The following is a 22908-nucleotide window of genomic DNA, read 5'->3' as shown; positions in this document are numbered from 1 at the left end:
AACTTGGTCACCAAAAAAAAAAAAAAAAAAAAAGTGATATCTTTGTATTTACAAACCTTAAACTGAAAATCAGCATTTCCTTTTATCCTAAATGAATGTAGGCAACAAACATAGTAAAATAGTACCAGTGCCTGTGACTCTGTCACGAACAGAAATCACAGTTATTTTCATATCATGTTTTAGCTGCTGCTAATGTCTCAAAATATTACTTATTCTCATCATTCCTCAGAACGGTGGTAGCTATTAGATTTACTGCTAGGTCTTGTAATTTAATGGTCTAGCTATTAGGTTTATGTCTACCTATTAAGTCTTATAATTTAATGAGCTAATAAATAAGAACATATATTACCTATAATTCAAAAAATATTTTTGAGAACTATTTCAATATATTTAGGGCACAGGTAAGCCTATGTATTGTATTTCATGTGACTGAAAATATCATTCTGAGAAGGGGTCTAGAGGCTCCACCAGGCTACCAAAAATATCCAAAGGACAAAATAGTTAAGAACCTTAGTCAAAACAGAGGTTTTGCAAGACTGTGGCATTTGCATCCTTAGAGATCTTTGGGCTGGAGACCTTCTGCAACAGGCCAAGAAATAATACTATGGTCTCCCTGTACTTTAGATTCTTTTAAAATACATATATAGCTGTCTGCATACAAAAACGGTAGATCCAAACAGACTAAGCTTGGCACACCTTAGTCTCCTATGTTGGAGGAGACCACACAATGGGCAAGGCTTAAAAATAATAAATGAGTCCGTATAATTTCAAAAACTATGTATGAAGTACCTATACCTCTTATGTGTAAAATATGAGGAACATGGAACCTGGTTAGGTAAGATCCCTACAATTCAGGATGCGAAATATTCATTAACCCCAAGATGCAAAATACGTAATCTAGTAACTCTTCTAGTGTTAGTAGGAAAGCATTTCCCTTTTTTAAGTAAGAAAAAAGGGTTTTCTTTCCTTTACTCATACAGCAGCACCAAGATCTGGCCTTTTCCCTAGGCCAGAAAAATACATCAGCTCTCTCTGTTAAATGTACTGAACACAGAACAGTTACCGATTTAAGTGATAGTTTAAAAAGGGCTCATTATTTTGATCATCCTCTATTGCGTAACATGCTAAAAGTGTTACAAAAGCACACCCTCTCTTATATTTCCTTAAAAGCCCTTAAAGGGGCACGAGGTAACTTTCTAGGTAACAGAAATGTTCCAAAGCATGATCGCAGTAGTGGAAACAAGATTGTATACGTCTGTCCAAACTCATTGGGTTGTGTCCTTAAAGTTGGCGAGGGTTTTCTTAAATGTAAAATATACCTCAATAAAGTTGACTAAAAACACAATTTCCTACTCATTTTTAAATCATGCTTCCCTTTTCCAAAAAGAGAATAATACTTGGGTTTAAACGTTCAGTTCCGCTTTCTGTAGTGAAACCCTGTCTGAAGTCACTGTTATTCACACATCCATGGCAAGCAGTCAGAGCCCCCAGAGGAATGACTAAGTACAGAGAGAGCACAGGAACTCCAAAATAGAGGCGCCTTGCTCCCAAAATGTTTCTTTCCTGGAACTGACAAACGCAACACTTTGCTAACAAGCAAAGAGCTTGTCACTGGCTTACTGCAAATAACAACCATTGTAATTTACCAAGTAAGCGTATTATCTCTAATCTGTGTAAAATCCTAGAAATTAAGTATTAGCATTTCCTTTTTTTTTTCTTGGCCAGTTCCATATGATTAGTAAGCAGGTCTGATTCACAACCCCAGTCCCATAAGTATGTTCAAACTCAAATATATGTAAATGTCCTTGAGAAGCTATATAAATACAGTTCCAAAAGACTGGACATAGATGGCAGCTTTTTCCACCCAACAACATTTGACCCAGCAGTTTCAACATGCCTACGGATGTCACACAAAATTAGAATTAGCACTGTTTTCTGTAACGACAAGCAGCTGATCTTTAAGTCACCAATTTAAAATAAAAGACTGGCCGTGCGCAGTGGCTCAAACCTGTGATTCCAGTCCTTTGGGAGACTGAGGTGGGAGGATCACTTGAGCCCAGGAGTTTAAGACCAGCCTGGGCAACAAAGCAGGATCCTGTCTCTAAAAAAAATAAAAATAAAAAATAAAAGTTTGTCGGCCATGGTGCTATGTGCCTGTGGTTCCAGTTACTCAAGAAGCTGGCACAGAAGGATCACTTAAGCCCAGTAGCTCAACGTTGCAGTGAGCTATGACCACACCACTGTACTCCATCCAGCCTTGGTGACAGAGTGAGATCCTGTCTCTAAACAACAAAATAAAAACACTAAAATACAATAAAATAAAAGACTGCCAATGCAAGGCAAGCTAGTATTACAATAATGACTAAAGTTCAATGTAAGAGAAAGCTCTAGATTTTGCTTTTCATGATAGCACTGCACTGCTTCTTGTGTAAACGAAGGTGGTCATGCCACTCTGGAAATACTGAGCTAAGTAAGGCCATCTCCACCAACTTAAGGGCTCTGCATGAAGCTCATTTATTTCTGAACTCGTTCCACTCCACCAACTACAATTAACACAAGAACACTCATAATTTGAAAATAATCTCCCATAAAATGTGCTTGGACAACAGTCATAACATTACCAGCTCATAGATGTCTTCCTCGGGCTGTGGAACATAGTGCTGCATTTTGTTTTCTATCAGAAATTTCAGGCGCAGGTAATGAGCAGAATGATCCAGTTGATGTGTCTGGGACAAAAGAAAGAAAGAAAGAAAGAAAACGCCTGTTCAATAGTAAATAAGCACAATTAGTTCTCCACCGACATATTATGTATTCCCACGATCAAGAGAGGTTTTTGTGTTTTGTTTTTTTTTTTGAGACGGAGTTTCACTCGTCGCCCAGCCTGGAGTGCAATGGCGCAATCTCGGCTCACTGCAACCTTCGCCTCCTGGGTTCAAGCCATTCTCCTGCCTCAGTCTCCTGAGTAGCTGGGATTACAGGCACCCATCACCACACCCAGTTAATTTTTGTATTTTTAGTGGAGATGGGGTTTCACTATGTTGGCCAGGCTGGTCTCGAACTCCTGACCTCAGGTGATTCACTCACCTCGGCCTCCCCAAGTGCTGGTGTGAGTCACTGTGCCCGGCTCAATAGAGATTTGATACTAAATGGGGGTATAAGGTTTCTACACGTCTTAAAAAGTCTGCATCGTAAATACAAACTTTTAAAATAATTTTCATTGAACGCATCGGTAACATTCCAAGGGTATCTCAGGATTTAGTGGCAACAACTGACTCACATCTCCACTTCTTATTTGATTCATTGTGCTAACACTGGTGAAATTTTCAACAAAACACAGCAGATCAAAAAGGTTCTTAAATATAACTTCATAGACAGGTGATCAAAGAACAGAGTAACAAGAAAGGCAAGAAAATACTGTATTTACAATGAAAGAAGAAGGCTGTGCCTGGACAAAGTTGTTTTTTTAACCACATGGGGACAGTGGGACAGTTATTAACAGTTCATTTGCAAGCGAGTCAGTGTGAAGACCTACTCGAACTGAAGTGTTGGACTTCAGTCTTATTTATATACTCCCCAAGTGAGACTCTCTCCGGGGGCAGTGCTAATAGGCATGTGTCCAACTACGGAAACACACTGAATGACTTGCTTAAAGAAAACAATTCTAAAACTGAAATTTTCAAGGCTTCTCCTTTGGTCTAGGATGGGACAATAGATTTTTTTTTTTTTTCTGTCTAAAAAGTAATCCTTGAATTAATTTTGAGGAATAAGTAATAACAGCAACATGGTTTTATAGTAGACAGTCAAGAGGATACAGGGAAAAAAGAAAATGCTCTCCGAAAGTTACACAGCAACATGAAAATATATTGCTAGAGATAAAATGTTTAAACCAATTAATTTTTTAAAGCATCCTTATCTTTTAGAGATATATCCTAAAGCGCTAATAGATAGAAATGATATAATATCTGGAATTTGATTCCAAAATAAATAAGAGCTGGGGGTGGGAGTGAGTAAATAGACAAACCTTAACTTGATCATTACAGATTCTAGGTGATAGATACATGAGAATTTATTATATTATTCCCTACTTCTAAGCAAATTGGAAATTTTTCACAAAATAAATATAAAACCTCTTCACATTCAAAGCTCTACAGGTAAGAATTATTTCAAAATAAACAAAATTAATTGTTAACTGGTTCAGTACTCTTTCTACTTAACCCACCCTCAAAATAATACTTTTAAAGTCAAACTAACAGCCTTCCAATAACTATTCCAATAATATATATATAAAACGAACTCTGAGATACGCCAGACACCTTGTGCAGTAGTGAGAATACAGGAACTAACAAAACATAAATGCCGTCTTCAGGACAGTCTGCAGCCGCAAGTACAAGCCATGTAGATGGGGGAGGTGAGGCAACAGTGGTTTAGCATTTTAAATAAACACGTACATGCAGGACAGGCAACCTGCATTCTTGCAAAAGCACATTTCCAGAAAGTGGAAATGAGTTCACTCTGAACACACAGCAGAAGGATAAAGTTTTCTATCAGTGATTCTTGGGAACCCCAACCTTTCTCCTCTCCTGAGTAATATGATAGTTTGCAGCCTGCTGTGCCGGACACAGATGCCATTCACCGAACACGTCCCAGTGCACCTGGCTTTTGTCCTTTCACTGTCTATATTTGAGACCGGATGCTCAATGTCCAACAGATCCATGATTGTTGATGTCAAAGATAATAAGGGTGGAGGTGAAAGCCCAGGGAAACATAAAACAGGGGCTTTTTAAGTGTGCTACCTACTGCTGGAGAATCAAGATAAATAAACAACAACAAAATACTAATATTTAGGGTGATGTGTTGAGCAAGAAAAGTTTTTCTAAGACAGACTGAAGCTGCAAATGCTTCCCACCTACCTGGGTCCTCACTGAAATCTTTAATTAGAAGCAAAAATTTTGGTTCACCATCTGTTTCCGACTGAGGCGGAAGGGAAAGAAATGAAATTTCATGGGTTCTTAGTAACAGGAACAAATCCACTTGGAAACCTTATCATCATCATTAATAAACACTTTGTGGGCACTCCTTAATGAGACTGCCACGGAAACAGACTGTCTTCCAGAAATCAGGCCAAAACAGCAACCTCGCCTAAGAAGATTCTGGCTTCTGAAACTTCAGTGTGAGAGACAGCCCACTGTCAGGCACAGAGAGCCTAAGGTGGTCCTGGTGTGGACTATGGAGAACTCCATCATCCCCTAAATGCTACAGTGCTGCAAACATTTCTACATACATGCAGAGAACGTGAAGGCACCTCACTTAAATTGTGTAAAGCATTGCGGAGAACTAAAGAATGATAACTATAGCAATGGTAATAAGAACGATTCTTGGCTGGGTGTGGTGGCTCATGCCTGTAATCCCATCACTTTGGGAGGCCAAGGTGGGCGAGTTGCTTGAGCCCAGGTGTTTGAGACCAGCCTGGGTAACACGGTGAAACCCTGTCTGTATCAAAAATACAAAAATTAGCCAGGCATGGTGGGGGTGAGCCTGCAGTCCCAGCTATTCGGCAAGTTGAGGTGGGAGGATTGCTTGAGCCTGGGAGGTGAAGGCTGCAGTGAGCTATGACTGCACCACTGTACTTCAGCTGGGGGACAGAGTGAGACCCTGTCTCAAAAAAATAAGTAAATAAGTAAAAGGAAAAAAAGATTCTTGCCACCAACCATCATATTTTTCAAACTTGTTTAAGTTACAATAATATCTTGATAACTTAAAAAAAAAATCAGCACAAGCAGCAAACATAAAAATTATAATGGTCTTACTTGTAACTTAAGAGCCCTAATTTTGGTCAGTAAATAGTTACTCTCAAAACAGGACAGTGGATCAAAATATATACCAGTGTGTCTTATTATTTTGGTAAAAGCTTCCGAGTTATAAGCCCTTGTTAATCATGGCTGGTTTAACATAAAAAGAAAATCTTAATGAATTAATTAAATCAGATCATCAGAACTATCAAGAACAATTTTATGCTCCTCAGATACCTGTTAGTCAATATCAAAGCAAGTCAAACAACTAACCATGTTCAGAATATATCTTTGTGCAAAAGAATTTCAAATGTTAATGGATATTTAAACATAGTAATTCTAAACGTGTGGCCTTGCTTTAGACATAAAACATTCAAGTGAAAATTCAAAAGAAAATTCAGACTTGTAAAGCAGTCAAGGAAAATTCACTTAGGAAAAAATTTAAATGGTATAAATTTGTTTTCCAATGTACATGTACTTAAGTTACTAGCATTTGATTCATTGTGAGGCAATGCAGCCACAAATTATACCATAAGTATTATGGTACAACGTTTTTAGTTTAGTTGGCATAGTTTTTAAAATTCGCATCTTACTATGACTATTTCAAAGGATGAAACAGCAAAACACAATGTAGATATTTTCAGTAAATAGTTTGCACCAATTAAAATAGATAACATGTCTCAGAGTTTACTGCCTTAGCTCTCCTAATCCATTATGTTTTGCTCTTCTATTTCTCTTCATATTCTTCCATTTCAGTCAAACTTCTAGAAGACATATAAACATGCAATTACTGCATACAGAAATACAAACATGTAGTCACTGCATACAGAAATATGTATCCACATACACACACACAAAGTGCTATCGTAGAATTTCTAGAGATATTTTCCCTCCCCTTCAAAGTAACTTTTTGTTTCTTTAAACGCCAATGGTTATAGCTATCCAAAGCCATAGCTGACGTAGTAAAAGCATGAAATAAAACTGACACATGGTCATATGTGAATAATATCAGTAGGTATAAATGAATGAAAATATGTTGCAATTATATTTGTACTTGTAACGATCAGAATATATCCCAAACCTATAGGCCAACATGGTTACCTGCTATACTTAGCAACAATCATTCCAGTAACATCTCTGACATGAATTGTATATGAAATGAAGATCTTGAAACTTTTACTATACCAGAACTTGACTGGTGCTCAGATGGCAGATGGCAAACTGATGTGAAATGATGTGGATCAAATAGAATAGGAAAGAGAATGAGCTGAATGCAAGAGACAGAAGAAACAGATTGATTATTAAATATTAGAGAAAGCATCTATCACCAGACATTGAGAATAACAATAATGAAACAAAAGACAGGCATTTTTACAATCATCTTTGTTTTCAATGGGTGGGGGGGGGGAATATTCACCATGATACTAGATTGTTAATAACATGGGGCACTGTTTTCCCCATTATCTCCTTCCCTCTTAAGAATAAAATCAGATCCACTAATTACAATAAGGTGTTTTCCAAGGAAGAAGTAAGCTTTAGAAGGCACCTGGCCCTGAGCATACTGTATCACTTTTCTTACAGGGGTGTTTTCCCAAAGACCATCAAATTCTGAAATGCACACACAAGTCTTCCATTTTTAAACTCAGGAGATTTTTTCTGTGTGTATATTTCTAGTACAGATGGGGTTTTGCCATGTTGACCAGGCTGCTTTCGAACTCCTGGACTCAAGAGATCTTCCCTCCTCAGCCTCCCAAAGTGCTGGGATTACAGGCGTGAGCCATCGTGCCCGGCATAAACTCATGAGATATAAAGCTTGTTCCATACCACGTTGTCTTTGTTTTTATTTCTGTGTCTTGGGAAAAAGAACTGGGCCCAGGGAAAATTGGGCAGGACTTTTACCGTCGGAGAAAGGGATTTTGTACCTTAATGATGCCATCAGAAACCCTTCAAGTGACAGAAATAAACACTTTAAAGAGGATCAGTCCACTACATTATCTAGATATGGTCTCTAACTGGCAATGACAATATTATTCTTCATTCCCCTAGTTTCTTCCAAAGCAAAAGCTTGAAATATATGTAAATTGGGCCAATCATTCATTGCTTCACTCATTGATCAATCTTCCACCAACCAATGGTAATTGGAAAACTTTGGCTTAACCTTCGATTCCCGATTGAGTTGAAAGCCAGTGTGCGCAGGATGCTCCAAAGCCATATTATTCCTCTGGAAACGCCTTCCAGAGTTGGGCTTATACAAAAAGGCCAGAAAGTCCTACTTTTAACACCTTCATCTGCGGATCTGACAATAACTCTTCAGCTCTGCAGAATGTTAATGGGTCTCTAAAGAATTGTGCTAATCTATAAATAAAGGAATGCAGAAATCCTCTACAGACCAATTTTGTTAAGTAATTAACATGAAAAAAATTGTGAACAGAGATACCATTATCTCCAAAAGCTAGAACCCTCGCACATGAAGGATTCAAAGCACATAGAGAGGTGCTATCATTTATTTTTAACATCCATGTCAGGGCTGCCTTTGGTTATTGCCCAAAACAAGTGATTCTTCTGTTTATCCTCCACATCCATAAGACATTTTAAGAGGCTAATTTGAGCTGGACTGCTCCATTTCCCTGATTTATATGAAGAGCCATGTTTCTTCTTTAAAAAGCCGCCTGTGATTTGCTTTTTTTAAAATACAAAAATTGCTGATTGTAGAACTACAAAACTGAGGTACTTGTGGAGATAGTGAAAGTCATTCAGTATTTACAAACATTGTGTTGAATGATGAGATCTTTAAAACGTCATTTTATCCATCCAACTCTTCTAGGATAAAACTGTGATAGAAAAGCTTTTCATTTTTTTTTCTTTTAGCAGCCCCAAAGAAGATCAATTCACTCCCCTAAGAATATATTCTAGATTCTTCTGAGCCTTACTGATTGTCCTTCCTGAAGACTAAACCCAGGTTCTGAGAGTTCTTGTGGACTGCAGGATGCACCCAGCTGTAGAGAAGCCAGATGTGGGTTCAGTCTCTCCTTTGCAACTGACTGTGACGTGAGCTCAGGCAAGCAGCTAAGGCCCTCTGAGCTTCACTTCCTCCATGGGTACAATGGCAAAGTCTCAGCTCTTTCTCAGGCTCAGACCTGATATGACTACTACATAGAACTATTAATGCTATTCATTATGTAAAATTAAACACAAGCATGCAAGTAAAGTTCTTCTTTCTTCTCTCTCCCCTAACTTAAGGCCATTCACCTGGCTGCCCGTCAGGGGGAAAAAATGAAACCAGGTTCACTTTGAAAAAGATCAAGGCATTTCTTCCATGGTTTAAGGTGAAAGTAGAGAAAAGGAGCTCAATCATTTGTCCTGTTTCTAAAAAGGCTAATTCTGTGTTCACAAAAGAGGAATTTCCCACCAATGGAGGTCAAACTTATATTTCCTTCCATTTTCCCAAATTCTCAAGATGCCCACAGTGGATCGGTTACTGATTAAAGAGCAGGTGACAAAACGGTACCCACAATATGATGCCACTGAACACATGTACATGTATGTGTGTGGGAAAAAGAATGAATGGTCAAACGTCTAAACGTTTACAACGGTTATTTTTGGATTTTGTGCATAAGAGTGGCCTTAATTTTCTGTTGTGTTCTTCACCTAGATTTTCTAAAAGGTTTGCAATGAGCATGTGATACGTGCATTAGAAATCTATCAAACACACATGTTGAAAGATGCCACTTCTAGAAGAGTTCCTCTCCTTCCAAAGGTGAAGCATTCACTAATATAATTATGAATATTATCACAAAGGAATGCAATGCTGCTCGAAATGAAAGAGAGGTGTGTTTTAAGCACCTTCCTCTCCCACATGACTCTAGGTTTCCATGTGTGCCTTAGAAGATTCCTACACCCCATTCTGTTCTTGGAGAAACAACCCAAAGCAGCTCCATACCTTGCAAATCAGCTCCAGGGTGTCCCGTGCAGTGTCCCCCGGCCGGACGACCGTCAGGGCAGGCTGATTATTGGGCAGACAGAACCAGGATGGAGTGAAATACTCGTGGACCCAAATGTCGCAGTCAGGGTTGTGCTGGTGAACGTTAGGTAAGACCACTTCTTTCTCCCTCTATAACAAGAAATAAAGTTAGCAGGGCACCAGCAGTGGAGCTCTGACAACCCTAGATCCCCAGACTGCACACAGGAATCACCGATTCCTATGAAAATGGCCCAGGGCAGAAGCAGAGGCAGTGGTGGGAGGCAGGGGAACCCTCGGAGAGAGAGAAACTACTGAGAAAGCAGATTTATGGTGCAATGGGGAGATTTCAAACTTCAGCTGTGAGGCAGGCTTCACACCTGGCCCACAGCATCCAGAGGTGATCACGGCATGAATGAGTGGGCATCAAACTTTGGAAGAAAGAAAGAAAGGGGTCACCCATTCAGCTTAGCTTCATGGTTCTTATTTCTTCCACAAACTCATTTCAAGTTTCAAGCAGGGAATTCCTACAGCAAGCATATCTGCCATGTGAACTTTACAGTTCAAAGCAATGATGATGCCCCAATAATTTTTTCCAAAAAGATAATGTGTTAGCACTACATATTTATATTTATAGAGAGCATCATTTTTGTGCTCTCCTTGGACCTTCAGCACGACCCCGGGGACAGAGACAGCTCCATTTTCCAGATGGAGGTCAAAGAACTTGATGGATAACCTCATGGCACAATGTAGCAAAAGCAAGCCTCCTTTGCTGCCATCACTGTATTCCCCCATCACTGTGCCTGAGGACGAGGGAGTGGAAGGAAATTTGTGAATGTGGGAGAAGGGTCGGAAGTCCTCCTTCAGCAGCTGGGTTAAACCTAAGCAAGCTAAGCAGATGAAGCAGAGGATGTTGCTTAGATTGACAAAATGTTATGTTGCTTAGATTGATACAATGTTAGGAGCCCATCACCCACCCCCCACAACAAGTAAGCAAGGAAAGAATGATGTTAGATTTCAGCAATGTAAACATAATATTGATGTTCAATATATGCTAAGTAATAGGACTTCATTATTGATTTATAAGCAGGCCACTAGTTGGTAAATATGTACCTACTGATCAGTAAGAACAAGGCTGGTATCAGCAAATTACAAGAAGAAACAAATTTCCCAATGAAAGCTGAGAGATGGTAATACAACCTCCCTTCATAAGAAGAATGGGATCCAAGAATGGGGAAAATGTTTTAATAAAAGCCACTAAACTAAACCCAACTGCGGAGGGTAATTTCAGCCTTGACTTTGAACAGAGTTGCTTTAGCAGATAAGCTGGACTCCAGGGAAAGAACCGTCAAAAAGCAATCAACATACCCAAATTCCATTAACTATAATTGGAATCTTCTGACTCTGTTCCAGCGTGCCACATTCAATAAACGCCCCTTAGCACTGAATCAACCCAAGTTTTGCATCTAAACACTCTGAGAACAAGGCATTCTAGCCAGGATGTGGGAGAAAGAGGTATCTTGGAAAAATGGAAAAACAAAAATGCTACATAGAAATCCAATGGACAAACTTTTGCAGTTTCCAAGTTCTGTGGTCTAGAGAAGATATCTCAGTACTAAATGTGGACTAATAACGGTATGCAAGATGAACTGGCCAACCTCAGAAATGACCAAGTTAACATCAAGAACTATGCTTGCATTGCAGATAGGCCCAAAAACTGAGTTTCTTTAAATTTCATCAGAGACAGATGCTCAGACAGTGGCCATGGATGAGTATTTCCAAAGACAGTGGCCTTTATATCCAGGATAGCATCATTCATTAGCAGTTTGGGTACGAAGGAAAGAAAAGGCCTTCCCATGACCACTCGTCTCTCTTCCCCCTCCAATAGCAGAACTCGTCATGGCACTCTGGATTCGGAAACTCAGTTCCATCTACAACATGAGGCTGAGCCACTGATGACTGACGCTACTTGGTTACATGGCAACTGAGGGCTGAGTTCTGTCATATTGATTCTGAGCCTGAGAACCAGAGGATCACACCAAGGTCACATTATCAACATCAGACCACCCCCTTCCCCCACACAAACAGGCTCCCAGCAGGCTCCCAGTATCACTACTAGGGTCTTGAAAACGAGAGACATCTATTTATTTAGAGGCTGAAAAAAGTGGCCAATAAAAAAAAAAAATCAGTATTTTTATGGGCTTTCAATCAGAGCGGTTTGAAAGCCCCTGTTAAATCCAAGCACAAGGCTGAACCAAGTCTGTGAATCTTTTTTTCTTTTCTTTTCTTTTCTTTTTTTTTTTTTGAGACAGAGTCTCGCTCTGTCGCAGGCTGGAGTGCAGTGGCTCCATCTCCGCTCACTGCAAGCTCTGCCTCCTGGGTTCATGCCATTCTGCTGCCTCAGCCTCCCGAGTAGCTGGGACTACAGGTACCCGCCACCACGCCCGGCTAATTTTTTTCTGTATTTTTAGTAGAGATGGGGTTTCACCATCTTAGCCAGGATGGTCTTGATCTCCTGACCTCGTGATCCGCCCACCTCGGCCTCCCAAAGTGCTGGGATTACAGGCGTGAGCCACCCTGCCCGGCCGAATATTTAATTGAATACTTGACTTGGGAGGCAAATGCGTTTTTGTTGTTTTTCTTTTTTAAAAGAGCACGCTATCGGAACAGTTCTTTGAAACTAATGGGAGGAAAACAGCATGTGTGGGCAGAGAGGGAGGGCAGTAAGAACACACCTCTTCAGAAGAGAAGTTGTACACAGAAAGAAATTGGCAATGGCATAAAATATTCAGCTATTCAGAACCCAAATTTCCTCTTACATTCTAGTGAGAAACTCACACATCGAATGGTATAAGTATGGGAAATGTGATGTCAGCAGGAGAATCTTCTCGCTACCACTCCGTTTTAAATATAAAATGATTTTCCATCTCTTGTTGACTTATTACAGAACTTTGAAAAACTGATCATTTCAGTTTTTAATATTGAGTTTACTTAATTTTAGTAGCTCAAGACAACACGGCACCATGTATATGTTGATGCACTTGCGGCACTTTTAGAAAAGAAAACACATGTTTATTTTTACCTTGCCATCTGGAACAATGTCATCAAATATTCCCTCTAAAGACTTCTTTACAGCTTCGGTTCCCTCTCCAAACACCTGCGTATACAAAAGTACCATCTTAAAAAGGAATCTGGGCAACAGGGCATACGAAACCTAGGAAGGGGGAAGGAAATGGGCGTGGCTATGACAAAACCTTTCACACGTGTTCGGATACTCCTACATCAAATCCCAAAGCAGGTACAATAATTTATGGGAGCAGACCTGGAAAAACACATCCCTCTATCTACATCACTTCCCTATGTCTTTGACAGTTGGGGGAAAAAAAAAGTTTGCTCTCAAATCTGGATAATACATCTCTACTTAAAGAAAATAGGCTGGGCATGGTGGCTCATGCCCATAATCCCTAGCACTTTGGGAAGCTGAGGCAGGAGGACTGCTTGAGCCTAGGAGTTTGAGACCAGCCTGGGCAATATAGTGAGACCTCATCTCTACAAAAAAAAGAATTACATTAAATTAGCCAAGCACGGTGGTGCGCACCTGTAGTCCCAGCTACTCCAGAGGCTAAGGCGAGAGGATAACAAGATCACATCACTGCACTACAATCTGGGCAACGGAGGGAGACCTTATCTCAAAAAAAGTAAAGAAAGAAAGACAATAGGCTAGGCATGGTGGCTCATATCTGTAATCCTGGTACTTTGGGAGGCTGAGGCAGCAGGATTGCTTGAGCCCAGGAGTTCTAGACCAGTTTGCTCAACAGAGTGAGACCCTGTCTCTACAAAAAACTTGAAAATTAGCCATGTATACTGGCATGTTCCTGGAGTCCCAGCTACTTGGGAAGCTGAAGTGGGAGGATCACTTGAGCCCTGGAGGTCAAGGTTGCAGCGAGCTGAGACCACACACTACTGTACTCCAGCCTGGGCAACAGACTGAGACCTTGTCTCAAAAAAAAAAAAAAAAAAAAAAGAGAAAAATATAAATATAAATAAAAGAAACTAGCAAAAGCAATGAGCTAGATAAACCCACAATGAAGCATTTCTCTTATAGCCTCATATGCCTGACCAGATACTTACAAATAAAAATGTTTGCTTTGTAATACTTTAAGTACAGCATGAGAATATTATAGTTTTTTACCTCAACATGGCAACATAGGGTTTTTTTAATTTAAAAAATAGAAAATTGTCTCTTCTTTGAAATGTAATCAATCCTGCTAACTTAAAGATATCATGAAAATCAGAATAGCATGTAGTATCAGGATAATGTACACAATTAAGAAAAAGCCTTTCCTCCATGCAAACAAAACATACAAAAAATACAATGTTTTAAACTTTTTTTTGGTAGAGATTGGGTGTTGCTCTGTTGCCCAAGCTGGTCTCAAACTCCTGGCCTCAAAGAATCCTCCCACCTTTGCTTCCTAAAGTGCTAGGATTACAGGCATGAGCCACCACGCCTAGCCAAAAAAACAAAAAACCAAAAAACCATAATTTTTGTCCATTTCAAATTACAGAATTAATGAGTAGATTTCTACTGGAATGTTTATGGCTAAGCAAAAGGTTCTCAAAAACTCATACTTTGGGGGGAGGGGGGAGGGGGGAGGGATTGCATTGGGAGTTACACCTGATGTAAACGACAAGTTGATGGGTGCTGAGTTGATGGGTGCAGCACACCAACATGGCACAAGTATACATATGTAACAAACCTGCACGTTGTACACATGTACCCTAGAACTTAAAGTATAATAATAATAATAAAAAAACTCATACTTTAAGAAAAAATTAAAAGAATTGTTTGACATTACATTGTGCTTTGATTTTAGAAAAATGTGAAAACATTCTATTGAATCCATTTAAATTCAGTCATATATTTCAGTAGAAATGGGCGGTAGCATAACCTGGTGCCAATCAAGCAGAAGCACATGAACAAAGGGTTTTGCTAGAAAACAAGTCCAAACTGTGAAGTCCAGAAGCAGTGGGCTGAGCCAACGCTCAGGGCAGAAGATACATACACAGTGACACCACCACCTCCCAAAAGAAGAGAAATGGGCCGGGCGTGGTGGCTCACGCCTACAATCCCAGCACTTTGGGAGCCCAAAGCGGGTAGATCACAGGGTCAGGAGTTCGAGACCAGCCTGACCAACATGGTGAAATCCCGTCTCTACTAAAAACACAAAAATTAGCCAGGTGTGGTGGCCGGCGCCTGTAATCCCAGCTACTCAGGAGGCTGAGGCAGGAGAATCACTTGAACCCGGAAGGCAGAGGTTGCATTGAGCTGAGATCATGCCATTGCACTCCAGCATGGGTGACAGAGTGAGACTCTGTCTCAAAAAAAAAAAAAAAAAAAAGAGAAATGCTGATCATTCACGTCCTCCTTTTGCAGGTTTTAACTGAGAACCATCAAGTCTCTTACGTGATTTTTTCTGATGAAATGTTGACTTTCCTCCACAGTTTTTTCTTTAGATTTATATAAAAGCAAAACCCATGGAAGAAAGCTCAATGATCTACTCTCCCCAAAGACCACAGGACAAACTGCAAAACTGCTTCAGTCTCACGCTCGCTTAGCATTTGCTCATCTGCTCTCTGCAGGTTCCATCAAGGATAGGGAAATGCCACATTGAAACAGTGAGTATCAGCCAGGCGTGGTGGCCCATGTCTCTAATCCCAGCACTTTGGGAGGCCGAAGTAGGCAGATCACTTCGTTAGGAGTCCAAGACCAGTCTGGCCAACATAGTGAAACCCTGTCTCTACTAAAATTATAAAACTAATTAGCTATTAGCAGTGCGTGGTGGTGAGCATCTGTAATCCCAGTCACTCAGGCTGAGGCAGGAGAACTGCTTTAACTGGGAGGCAGAGGATGCAGTGAGCCAAGATTGCACCACTGCACTCCATCCTGGGCGACAGAGTGAGGCTCCGTCACAAACAAAACAAAACAAAACAAGCCAGTGAGTATCATAGTCAGCTAAGGGACTCAGTGCATCAGCTTTCAGGACTAATCTCTTTTCTAAAATTCATTTCTTAAGTAAGTTAATGGCTGGAACTGTCAGAGCAAAAAAAGAGAGATCATTCTATCAAGTCAGTCGATGACGTCTTCTCACTTTGCGTAAGGGCACGGGGTGAATAGGTCAAACTAGCAGTCTTAGTCATGACCTCCAAAATGCTGAAGGCCTGACTTTCCAGCCACCACAAACGGGACATTCTTCTTCCGAAAGACTACAGATGCTCATGTACCTTTAGTCCCTCAAATCTAAACAAGCAGTTCTGGAGCCACTCATTTCTCAAAGTCAAAGGACAAGGATGACAATAACAACAGACAGTGAGCTTCCCGGAAGTAACCCCAGCAGGAGACTGGCCTTGGCGAGTGAAGAAGTCAAATTAATGGGGAAGAATTGGGTGGCTGCACATGGTCAGCGGACACCCGTCACGGCACCAGGCTATGTTGCGCCCTCATGACATACCGAGATCCCGTTCCAGCCCCTGGACCTGAGCAGAAGGAGGCCGTGGCAGTGGGTGAGCTCTCTCGGATTCCTGGCTCCTCGTTCCAGTAGGCAGAGGATCTGCCCATTTAATGTCAACCCCAAAAAGTCAAGGGCAGAGAATAATCAGATTTCCCTGGAAGATGACTTTCATGCAGTGCCAGAGGCAGCTTAAAAAGCATAGCCAGGCACAGTGGCTCACACCTGTAATCCCAGCACTTGGGGAGGCTAAGGCAGGTGGATCACGAGGTCAGCAGTTCAAGACCAGCCTGGCCAATATGGTGAAATTCCATCTCTACTAAAAATACAAAAATTAGCCGGGCGTGGTGGTGCGTGCCCATAGTCCCAGCTACTCGGGAGGCTGAGGCAGAAGAATCACTTGAACCAGGGAGGTGGAGGTTGCAGTGAGCCGAGATGGTGCCACTGTACTCCAGCCTGGTGACAAAGTGAAACTCCGTCTCAAAAAAAAAAAAAAAAGACTGCACTCAGGTGCCCACTTGGCTTCATCGCAGAGCCTGCTTTTTCCTGAAGACTCAGGGTGAATTGTGCACTTTGAGTAGGTCTGTAATTAACAAGGGTTTGGAAAGGATGCAGGTGGGAAACTGCAGCTTGGTGACAGACTAATGGTAGCGTTCAACGTTATGGGTATGCATTACCTATTAAAAGTGTCTAGCACAGCTAGCTTCTTTGTGTCAACTAGTTGATTTTAAATAACACTCAGCCTCAATGAAGAAACACATACATCCCAAATTGAGGTGGCCACAGAATCGATCTGTGTGGGCTCGCTTTTCATCTGCTCTGAAACCTACCTGATTGATACTTGGACGTCCCTGCTTCTTTTTGGAGGTAGTATCCAGGCCCCACAGAGAAGAAAACCTGCTCCTTCGCTTGCTTGCGGATCTGGACATGGCCTGAGTACGTCTTCTCACTCCAGTTTCACCAGTGCGTGCTGCCACCTGAGGATGGCAAGGACAAGCAGCCACAAGGGAGATGCGTCAGGACCATTCACCTATGTCTTCAGGCCCCCATAAGTCCCACCCTTCAAAAAACCCTCTTCCATCATGCCAGCCTACCCTGACCTCAACGCCTAAAGTATTTAATCCATGACCCAGACATACTGGGACTTTGAGAGCCCTTCATGGATTCAGAATGGAAATGAAAGGTTGGCAAATTCAATCCTTGTTTGAAATCACCAGCAAAAATACATAATATAGGAATAAAACATATATGTTCTGTTTCCAAAAATGGCATGTCCTTCTGGTCACAGGCGTGAACTACAACAGCAAGGGAAATGAGCCAGGCTTTCTCTCCAAATGCCACAGAGCTGTTTCTGCATTCTACTGAAAAATGGTGCTCAAGCATCAGCAACAATAGTGGAAAAACAGCAGAGTTTTGTTCCTGGGTTTCCAGGTTAAATCTAAAATTACCAATCTCTACTATTTTGTTTTCTTAGGATAGATATAATCACGTTTCAAAATCAGGCAATTTGATGGTTGGCCCCCAATATCCATCCTCTATTCCATCTTAGTCAGAAAAATCTCAAAAGTAGGCCAGGTGCGGTGGCTCATGACTGTAATCCCAGCGCTTTGGGAGGCTGAGGCGGGTGGATCACCTGAGGTCAGGAGTTCGAGACCAGCCTGGCCAACATGGTGAAACCCTTATCTTTACTAAAAAAATACAAAAATTAGCCAGCATGGTGACAGTCACCTGTAATCCCAGAGGCGGGTGGATCACCTGAGGTCAGGAGTTCGAGACTAGCCTGTCTTTACTAAAAAAATACAAAAATTAGCCGGGCGTGGTGACAGTCACCTGTAATCCCAGCTACTTGGGAGGCTGAGACAGGAGAATTGCTTGAACCCAGGAGGTGGAGGTTGAAGTGAGCTGAGATCACGCCACTGCACTCTAGCCTGGGCGACAGAGCGAGACTCTGTCTCAAAAAAAAAAAAAAAAAAAAAAAAAAAAAGGAAAATCTCAAATACCTCAAATGTAAGTGAGCATGCAGCCACTAAGTCCAAGATGACTTATTTTCCTTGCAGCAGGGCATGGATTGGGTTTAAGTTCTGGTCAATGGCACATAAGCAAAAAAACTATTTGCAACTTTCAGGAACTGTGCTCAATGGTAGGGGGTCTTCTGTTATCCTTTCCGCTATCCTATCTGTTTTCTTTTTCCTGATAAAAGGAAGGTGTGTGTTGCGGTCGAGGATGTCCCTACCCAAGCCTTTTCAAGGATGGCAGATAACAAGACAAAAGGGACCGGGCTCACTGAAGACGAAGGCACCTTACCAGACTTGCATCACTTACATGTCCTATGTTTAGGTAAATGGGAAAGAAAACTTGTATTTTTTTGTCAAACAAAAGCTAAACTCTGTCGAGATATTACAATGTGCCAGCAACCCAGAGAAGCATTTCTTTTTCTTTTTCTTTTTTTAAGATGGAGTCTTGCTCTGTCGCCCAGGCTGGAGTCCAGTGGCGTGATCCCAGAGAAGCATTTCACAAGGGAACACCCTAAATGTCAATCTGTCACCAGGATAACTGCTCAAGTAGAATCTCCACAAGGACTCCAGAAAGTCCTCCCAGGCAAAACATTCAGGCTTGAACTTTATCCTACAGGTGGCAAAAGCAAAGTCCCAGGAACTTAAGGGAACTTCTGCCAGAAGGTGTCTCCACGGGCCACCCACGGGCTTGCCTTTCAGAAAAAAGGGAGTGGCCGAAGGAACAGCGAGTCAGACTTGAAATGAAACTTCTCCACCCACTCTTTTGTTGCCAGAGGTGAATGTCTTGGAACCTACTTGTAGATTCCCACACAGGCAGCTCCCGATGTGACAGATGCCAATTGGCAGCAATGTAGGGGATGAGGCACTGTTGGTAACATGAGGGGCCTCCCCAGCAGTCAGCGTGTTGGTTGGAAGGCATGCCTCTCTGGGGCTTCAGTATTGACAATGTAAACACCGCAGAAGCCCCATGGGTGGATTGGCAGGGACCCCTACGTACATTAAAAACAGGAATCAAAACAGCTTCTCTACAAGGGTATTTAGGGGGAAGGTTTTTGGACCCAAACAAAAATAGGAAGATGAGGGAGCTGAGAGGTCTTGCATTTTGCATTTTCTCAGCTTAGCAGGTTAAAAACAAAACAAAACGAAACAAAAAAACCCAGATCAGGGCATAGAAAAATGTGGTATCCAAGACACTGGTGGGAATTTTCACGAGAAAGATCTTAATCTAAGATTACACTGGAGATATCACAGGGAACAAAATCACAAGACAAACACACCGTAAGATATGCAAAAATTTTCTCTATTTTCATCACTTTCTCCGTTAAAGGTAAATAAAGGTTGTAAAACGAATAAATTATAACATGCAGACACGCATAGGCTCACATGACTATGTCAACACTGAATAAATGGTGTTAAAAATTTTAAATTCTAGAGGAAAAAAATGTCCATTTGGCCTCACGGTCATACAGTCATTTTACAAACAAATCCAGTCATTAATAGTGATACATACATAGAGGCAGCCATATAAATATGTTGACATATATTACCGTTTGCTTTCTTCATACACACAGCAATACCTGTACTTACCGTGTCTAGTTAATTGTTTACTTATTTCTTACCCTTCTCTCCCACAAGAATAAAAGCTTCAAGAGGACAGAAACTCTGTGCTGTTCACTATAGTCCTAATCACAAGGATAAAACTTACAGATGCCAGGCACTTACATATATTTGTTGCTTGAACAAATAAATACATAAATACTACAAAGCAAAAGCATATCCCTATGTAACATGGTGACAACAATGAAAAGGTAACTCTTCAGTTTACAATTTCCAGACAAAGAGAGCATGAAAGAGAAATCCATACACCCAAAAATATTCTCAGTTAACCAGCTGACTAGTTAGTTTAGCCTGTTTAACAAAACACTTCACTTAAGTTTCTTATAAGCAGTATTCTCAATTGCTTGGAGCCTTGTAAACTGCAAAAGTAACCACTACCTCCGAGACAATAATGACTCAAAATGAGCAAAGGGATTTAGAAAAAGGGCTGGCAGAAGAACTGCTGGACCAGAGCTCAAGAGTTTCTCAATGATCTTTGCCCAGACAATGCCTCCCTTTGTGGCCTGAACCTGATTACTCTATCATTCTGCTCATCTGTGCAAACAAGAACAATGATAACCTTCTTTCAAAGAGTACAGCGGGGGCCCTTCAGTTAATTACTGCAAATCACGCAGCATTACGGGAAGCTTTCTCAGTGAATGCTACTTCAATTGTAGCTCCACTCTCCCCGACCCAGCCCTGTTACCCTCACACCTCCTCCTTCCTCCTCCCCTACTGAAAAGAAGAAAAAAAAAAAAATCTGGACAAAGACTAAATTGAAGAATGTTTCAACCCCAAGGAGAAAAAAAATCTCAGGGGTCAAATGACAAGGAGAGGAGGGAAAGAAAATAAGAGTCCCTAATAAATCAGACTGTAAAATTCCCTGCCCAGGATCTTCCACAGGAGCTAAAGCAACAAATAGGAACAGACACCCAACAGGCTCGCCTGATTTGTTCTGTCTGAAATGAAACCCCTCACAGAAAAGAGAAGTTGCAGGAACATATTGAAACACCCAGACTTGTATCACTGACAAAGCGAGCAAAAATCCAACAAAGGAACAGACAGTTGAACGTATGGACTTCAATACTCTTTAAAACCACTGACCAAAACACCTCAGAGTAACTAACTCTCCCATCCCCATCTTCAGCTGGCCAAATTTTTTTTTTTTTTTTTTTTGAGACGGAGTCTCACTCTGTCGCCCAGGCTGGGGTGCAGTGGCCAGATCTCAGCTCACCGCAAGCTCCACCTCCCGGGTTCGCGCCATTCTCCTGCCTCAGCCTCCCGAGTAGCTGGGACTACAGGCGCCCGCCACCTCGCCCGGCTAGTTTTTTGTACTTTTTAGTAGAGATGGGGTTTCACCGGGTTAGCCAGGATGGTCTCGATCTCCTGACCTCGTGATCCGCCCGTCTCGGCCTCCCAAAGTGCTGGGATTACAGGCTTGAGCCACCACGCCCGGCCCAGCTGGCCAAATTTTAATAGCCTGCCCCTTGAAAGAAAAGTATACACACATCACAGGCATTGAGACGAAGGAAATTAGAGGGTCCGAAGATGAATTATGGAAGAGTAACTTTCTCAGGGAGGTTGCGCCCAATGACTTTGAAGAAAATAATGAAAGCATACAAGTTTTAGGGAGAAAGCAAAATTATTTTCTCCAAAATCTAGAAGGTACAGTAAGAGGAGGGAGCCACTTCGATGCTCAAGGTTTAGTACTAATACAGATGGTACCTCAATGACACCACGAGTTCCCTTCATAAAAATGTACCCTCAATGGATGATATTCTGACGAGGAGATAGAATTTCTATCCTAGTTTTTTTTGTTTGTTTTTGATTTGCAGAATAGGCGAACTGAGATTTGGCTAAGTTAAAAATGAGTGTCCAGGTCTCCGAGAAATAGATCTGGAGTCAAAAACTGAAAACCTTTTGTAAGTTTATTCAACACAGCACTTTGTCCCACTACTGAAAAAACAGGGTTTAATAGCTGTATGGAGAGGTGGTAGCCAGGGAGACCAAGAGCTGAGCTGTAATTAGCAGAACAAATCAGGATGCCAGTTTTAATAACTCCAGAAATTGGTTTAAGACTTCTTTAAAAATGTAAATCTACCCCTAATTATCTGAATGATGATGCTAATCTATTTATAAAGAATACAAACGCCTCTGACTGAATTATAGCTCTGAATGCAATCGAAGGGTACAGCTGACAAAGCAAGAGAAGAACAGCACAGCTAAGGTTTTACAAAGCTGTTTCTGGAACCTGAGACTTAACATTTAATTCCCTAGCAAATGTGCTAAGGTGCAGTACATTTTAAGTGGGTGTCGACTTGGATAGACTAAAACCATGTTACTCATACAGCAATTTTTGAGAAGGAGCCAAAAGTACACAAAGCTGCTCGCAATTTAGCAAGTACATGAAATTACAGATTATAAACACACAACACGACTACACAGTCTGCCACCGTAGAGGTCAGATGGAAATTCCCTTCCTCAAGCAACGCATATGTTCAGCCGGCGAATCACAGAGGTCGCCTTGCTCTAATGCATCGGGTATCCGTGGTCATCAAAACAACAGTAAAAATAAAGTGAAATGGAGATCTCCAAAGAGATCTGTATTCCATATATGGTGTATGTATTATGTGTATGTGAGTGATTGAGTGAAAGAGACAGAATGAGAATGCCTGTGTGTGTGTGTGTATTTTTTTTTTTTTTTTTTTTGAGACAGAGTCTCACTCTGTCACCTAGGCTGGAGTGCAGTGGTACAATCTTGGCTCACTGCAACCTCCTCCCAGGTTCAAGCAATTCTCAGGCCTCGGCCTCCCGAGTAGCTGGGATTACAGGTGTGTGCCAACACACCCAGGTAATTTCTGTACTTTTAATAGAAACGGGGTTTCACCATGTTGGCCAGGCTGGTCTCGAACCCCTGACCTCAGGTGATCCGCCTGCATTGGCCTCCCGCAGTGCTGAGCCATCATACCCAGCCTGAGAATGCATTGATGTATGAGAGTGAGCACTCCACTCACCATTACCACAAAGTTAATATGAAAAATAGG

The 22908-nt window shown here is 41.3% G+C and overlaps 2 protein-coding genes across 23 annotated transcripts in view; one reads left to right on the top strand and one right to left on the bottom strand.

The window, feature by feature from the left end:
• SOD1 (superoxide dismutase 1) overlaps positions 1-22908 on the top strand; it is a 1049346-nt gene that overhangs the window by 578847 nt on the left and 447591 nt on the right. Inside the window, exon 1 of one of the 14 annotated variants that reach the window (XM_050786087.1) lies at positions 5630-5639. The exons of the other annotated variants lie outside the window; for them this stretch is intronic. The gene's annotated coding sequence lies outside the window, so the exon portion shown is untranslated. Of the gene's footprint in view, positions 1-5629; positions 5640-22908 lie in introns of those variants that run through there. 14 annotated transcript variants of the gene reach the window in all.
• The window catches only part of TIAM1 (TIAM Rac1 associated GEF 1), a 1375699-nt gene that overhangs the window by 1016458 nt on the left and 336333 nt on the right, over positions 1-22908 (bottom strand). For all 9 annotated transcript variants that reach the window (XR_007724593.1, XR_007724594.1, XM_050786046.1 and 6 more), the window contains 4 exons: positions 17084-17230; positions 12830-12904; positions 9730-9900; positions 2622-2726 (listed from right to left, as the gene is read on the bottom strand). Coding sequence is in view for 7 of the 9 variants with exons in the window: in XM_050786046.1 (XP_050642003.1) it covers positions 2622-2726; positions 9730-9900; positions 12830-12904; positions 17084-17230 (498 nt within the window). In the remaining 2 variants the exon portion in view is untranslated. The remainder of the gene's footprint in view (positions 1-2621; positions 2727-9729; positions 9901-12829; positions 12905-17083; positions 17231-22908) is intronic.

This window comes from Macaca thibetana, chromosome 3 (assembly GCF_024542745.1).
Source record: "Macaca thibetana thibetana isolate TM-01 chromosome 3, ASM2454274v1, whole genome shotgun sequence".
NCBI lineage: Eukaryota > Metazoa > Chordata > Mammalia > Primates > Cercopithecidae > Macaca > Macaca thibetana.
Note: the sequence above shows the minus strand (reverse complement) of the source record. Positions and strands in the feature narration are given on the sequence as shown.